General features: G+C 30.1%; 1 protein-coding gene across 8 annotated transcripts in view; it reads left to right on the top strand.

The window, feature by feature from the left end:
- LOC120077302 (regulator of Ty1 transposition protein 107) overlaps positions 1–3,208 on the top strand; it is a 9,997-nt gene extending 6,789 nt beyond the window's left edge. For 3 of the 8 annotated variants that reach the window (XR_005481755.1, XR_005481746.1, XR_005481757.1), the window contains 2 exons: positions 173–2,340; positions 2,792–3,045. Coding sequence is in view for 1 of the 8 variants with exons in the window: in XM_039031225.1 (XP_038887153.1) it covers positions 173–349 (177 nt within the window). In the remaining 7 variants the exon portion in view is untranslated. Of the gene's footprint in view, positions 1–172; positions 2,341–2,791 lie in introns of all 8 variants that reach the window. The other 5 variants (XR_005481748.1, XR_005481750.1, XR_005481749.1 and 2 more) reach the window with 5 other exon arrangements.
- Positions 3,209–3,637: the final 429 nt, after the last annotated feature.

The following is a 3,637-nucleotide window of genomic DNA, read 5'->3' as shown; positions in this document are numbered from 1 at the left end:
CATGATTTTTTCCCAAACAGTAAGCCGATGAAACACAAGTACTTCATTTTCAAGAATTCCATTCGTTGCACTTCATAATACTCATTGTATCTCTATGGTGACATTTTTATTTATTATGGTTATAACGACCCATCTGGACGAACAACTAATTCTTGATAGTTGTAAACAACAGCCCTCTGTAGCAGCTGTTTGTAGCGCATGCCGATGTCGGGAACCAGAGGACCTCCTCATGAGCTGCCATCTTTGTCAGATTCGACATATTCATTCATACTGTCTGGACCCTCCTTTGTTACCATGGACTTGTATTCACTGTAAGGATCTGCAGATACTCTACCATCGAAGCCATTAATTTCTTGTCTTGAAATCAGGTAACTTGCCTCCACTTCTGATTCTGTCATATTGTTATGTATACTTCTCAAAATTCATCTGAGTTGGCCGTTGGGTATTGTTGGATTTTGGTGTTGGGAAATTGGATAAAAGGGTAGTGTTGTGAGCACAAACAAATAGCGAGCAACTTGTCTTGAGCATTTGTGTCAGGCGATCCAATTTGCCACCTTGTTGGCCATTTTTTTTTTTTTTAAATACATACCTTTTTTTGTTAACTTCTGAAACGTTGTTTTTGATTACTTAAACCATTTTTTAAAAACTTTTTGGTCCTTTGCCATTTTGCTTTCTTACTTCCATTAGTTACATACTTGGTTATTGTCATACCTTTAGGGTTTGTTTGGGGCCCAATATCCTATATGGGGAGATCATATAGCCTCTATATCACCGTTTAATTCATTGATATATCATCTCCCCTTTTCACTTCCTTCAACATTACAGTAACCCTTATTTAACAACTCTTTCATCTTCTCCACCCCCACTTCCTATGTCTCCTCTCTTCTCATACCCGATCGTCAATCTCTCCTCCCTTCTTACGACCCACTTACGTTTTTATTTATTTATTCTTTTCTTGAGTTTATTTCATTATACTTCGGGTGTAATTTTTTTCCACTATATCCATTTTATTAAGAAACCATGATATTTCAATCTAGTTCTATGCACCCATTTTTTATCTTCAATTTACATACATCATTTTTTCTTCCAATGTCTTGTGATAAAGTATATTAATAATTTATCATCTATAAATTGTCATTCAAGTTTTCATTTTTATTTGCTTAGTATATTATTATTTATCTGTATAATATCCATTAAAAAAATCACAATATTTTGGATTAAATCTTTGTACACGATTTCTCAAAAATAAAAAAAAAAATCTTCATATACAACATAAATATTCAAAATCTACTCTTCAAAAACTCATTATAAAACCTCAATAGAAAACTCATCCATGAATATATATGAGAAAGACTTCAACGAAATCCCTAAAATCAAACAGAAGCAAAACATTTTTTTTTAATATCTCACTAAAATATTTAATTGACCATTCATAACTTTTTAGTTTTCGATAGTTTTTAAAAATTAAATTTATAAATACTACTTTCACTCTTTTATTGTTATTTTTATTTGTCTTACTTTTGAAGAATCTTTTCAAAATTCAAGTCATGAATGAAAATTCTATATATATATATATGTATGTAGTATTAAAAAGTGGAAAAAGGTTTAGGTTTTAGAAAAAAGTTGGTACGTCCATCCCTGGCTTAGAATTAAATCTCGTATTTTTAAATGTTGGTATTTTGTTGACTATTTACGATTAATCTTAAATTTTGACTTATTATTTTTTTAAACAACAATAATAAAGAATTATTTAAAACACAATAATTGAATACAAAAATTTGAATTGATACAATAATTGAATTATAAGATTAAAAAAAATAGTGTTCATACAGACAAATTATTTTATAGTACAAAAATCTGAACTAGATAACACTGACATATGAACTCTGCACATCCAAACACAGACATGAACTTAGACATAACAATTCTGCACACCTAAATACCGAAATATGAACTCATACAATACAACTCTTCATCCTAAACACAGACATAAGAACTTTCTAGACATCAAAACTCTAGACATCTTATATCATCTCAGCGTCCCGAACAACCCCTTATATTTATCAAAGTAAATGAGAAATTGTGCCCACACTATAATAAATAGATCCTACCTTTTCTATGATGTGAATCATGTATATAATATATTCATTGTATTTTTGGACCCAATGGGGCAGCCCCGTTGGCAGAGGCACAGTTTCTTGTTAATATCTACTTAGAAGCGACGTGTTTGAATCTTTGAGTGAGCTTAATACACGAAGACCCTTGATTTCTCCAAATTTGGACCTTGAGACAGGCGAAAGGTTCTCTAGGACTAGTGGAGATGGGTCCCAATACATAAAGGTATAAAGAAACATTTTTTATGGGACATGCTAATATTTTGACTAACTTTTCCATTTGTTTAATACAGTTTTATCTTTGTTTCTAAATAAATAATTATCTACATTGGTACTTTTGTGTTGGAATTACATGTGAAAAGAAAAGAAAGTTTCAACTAAAATTGAGGTTTTAAAAGCCGAGTCTAGAATAGAAAGTAGATGAATAGAGTTATTAAAAGAAAATACAATAAGAAACATATAAAAGCATGTTTAAACCTAATAATGCTATTGGGACTTTATTTAGAAGAGCATTGACTTGAATTGCATGTGCACAAAATACTGCTACCATTCTCCTTGTATTAGAAGCTAAGCACATAGGATATGACTTATCAAATAATCTACCAAACTGCAGAATACCCCCTTAGGAAGATAGTTCATTTGAAGCTTTACAATGATTGATAGTGATTTTGTTTTAGGTGATTGCAAAGACAAAGAGCAATTGAAGTTAGCTGAAGATTTTGAAGCAAAGAAAAGCCAATGTGCCCTCCCACAAATCCTTCACTGCTAAGGTTGTGCCCAACACTGATTATTGCAATTATTTTGAAAAGTTTCAATTTTGTTTGGTTTGTTATGATATGGTTCTTGAATGTCTTGTTTACTTGCAGCTGCTTTTAACCGAAATAAGATTTTTAGGGGGAAACAAATTTTCCGTCCGTACATCTTTTGGAAATTCTTATGTGCATAAAGCATAATTATTAGTACATTGAAATCATCGACACTCCTTTTTCTAACCGTTCATGTGAATTTGAAGGTTTCAAGTTCAACATTTTTTAAATTTTTTTTTATTCTATTGTTTCTAGTTTGTAGTATGGTATTTTTACGAGGACAAGAATAATAACTCGAAATAGTTTTTGGTTTTTTCCTCTTCTAACTTTTATTTTGGTTCTTGAACTTTCTAGAAATCTATTTTAATTTTAAACTTTCATACTTATTTCATTTTGGTTAATGTATCTCTATTTTGTTATAGTCTTTTTTTTTTTTTAAATAAAAACAAATAATTTTGTTCGAATGCTTAGTTACTATTAATAAATGGTTAAGGTGGTTTTAAGTGTATTAATATCTCAAAAGTTTAAGGACCAAGATTAATCCCATCTAAAAATCTAGGAGTAAAAATGAGATACAAGTATTTTTCAAAAAGAAAAATGGTGAAACATTTTCAAGAACTAGAGCTCTTTAATATCCAAAATTCAAAATGGATTTTTTAAAATAACCTATTTACCATTCAAAATTATTGTATTGGTCTATGCATTTGGCTATTTATT

This window comes from Benincasa hispida, chromosome 1 (assembly GCF_009727055.1).
Source record: "Benincasa hispida cultivar B227 chromosome 1, ASM972705v1, whole genome shotgun sequence".
In the NCBI taxonomy this organism is placed as follows: domain Eukaryota; kingdom Viridiplantae; phylum Streptophyta; class Magnoliopsida; order Cucurbitales; family Cucurbitaceae; genus Benincasa; species Benincasa hispida.
This window is presented reverse-complemented; position numbering and strand designations above follow the sequence as displayed.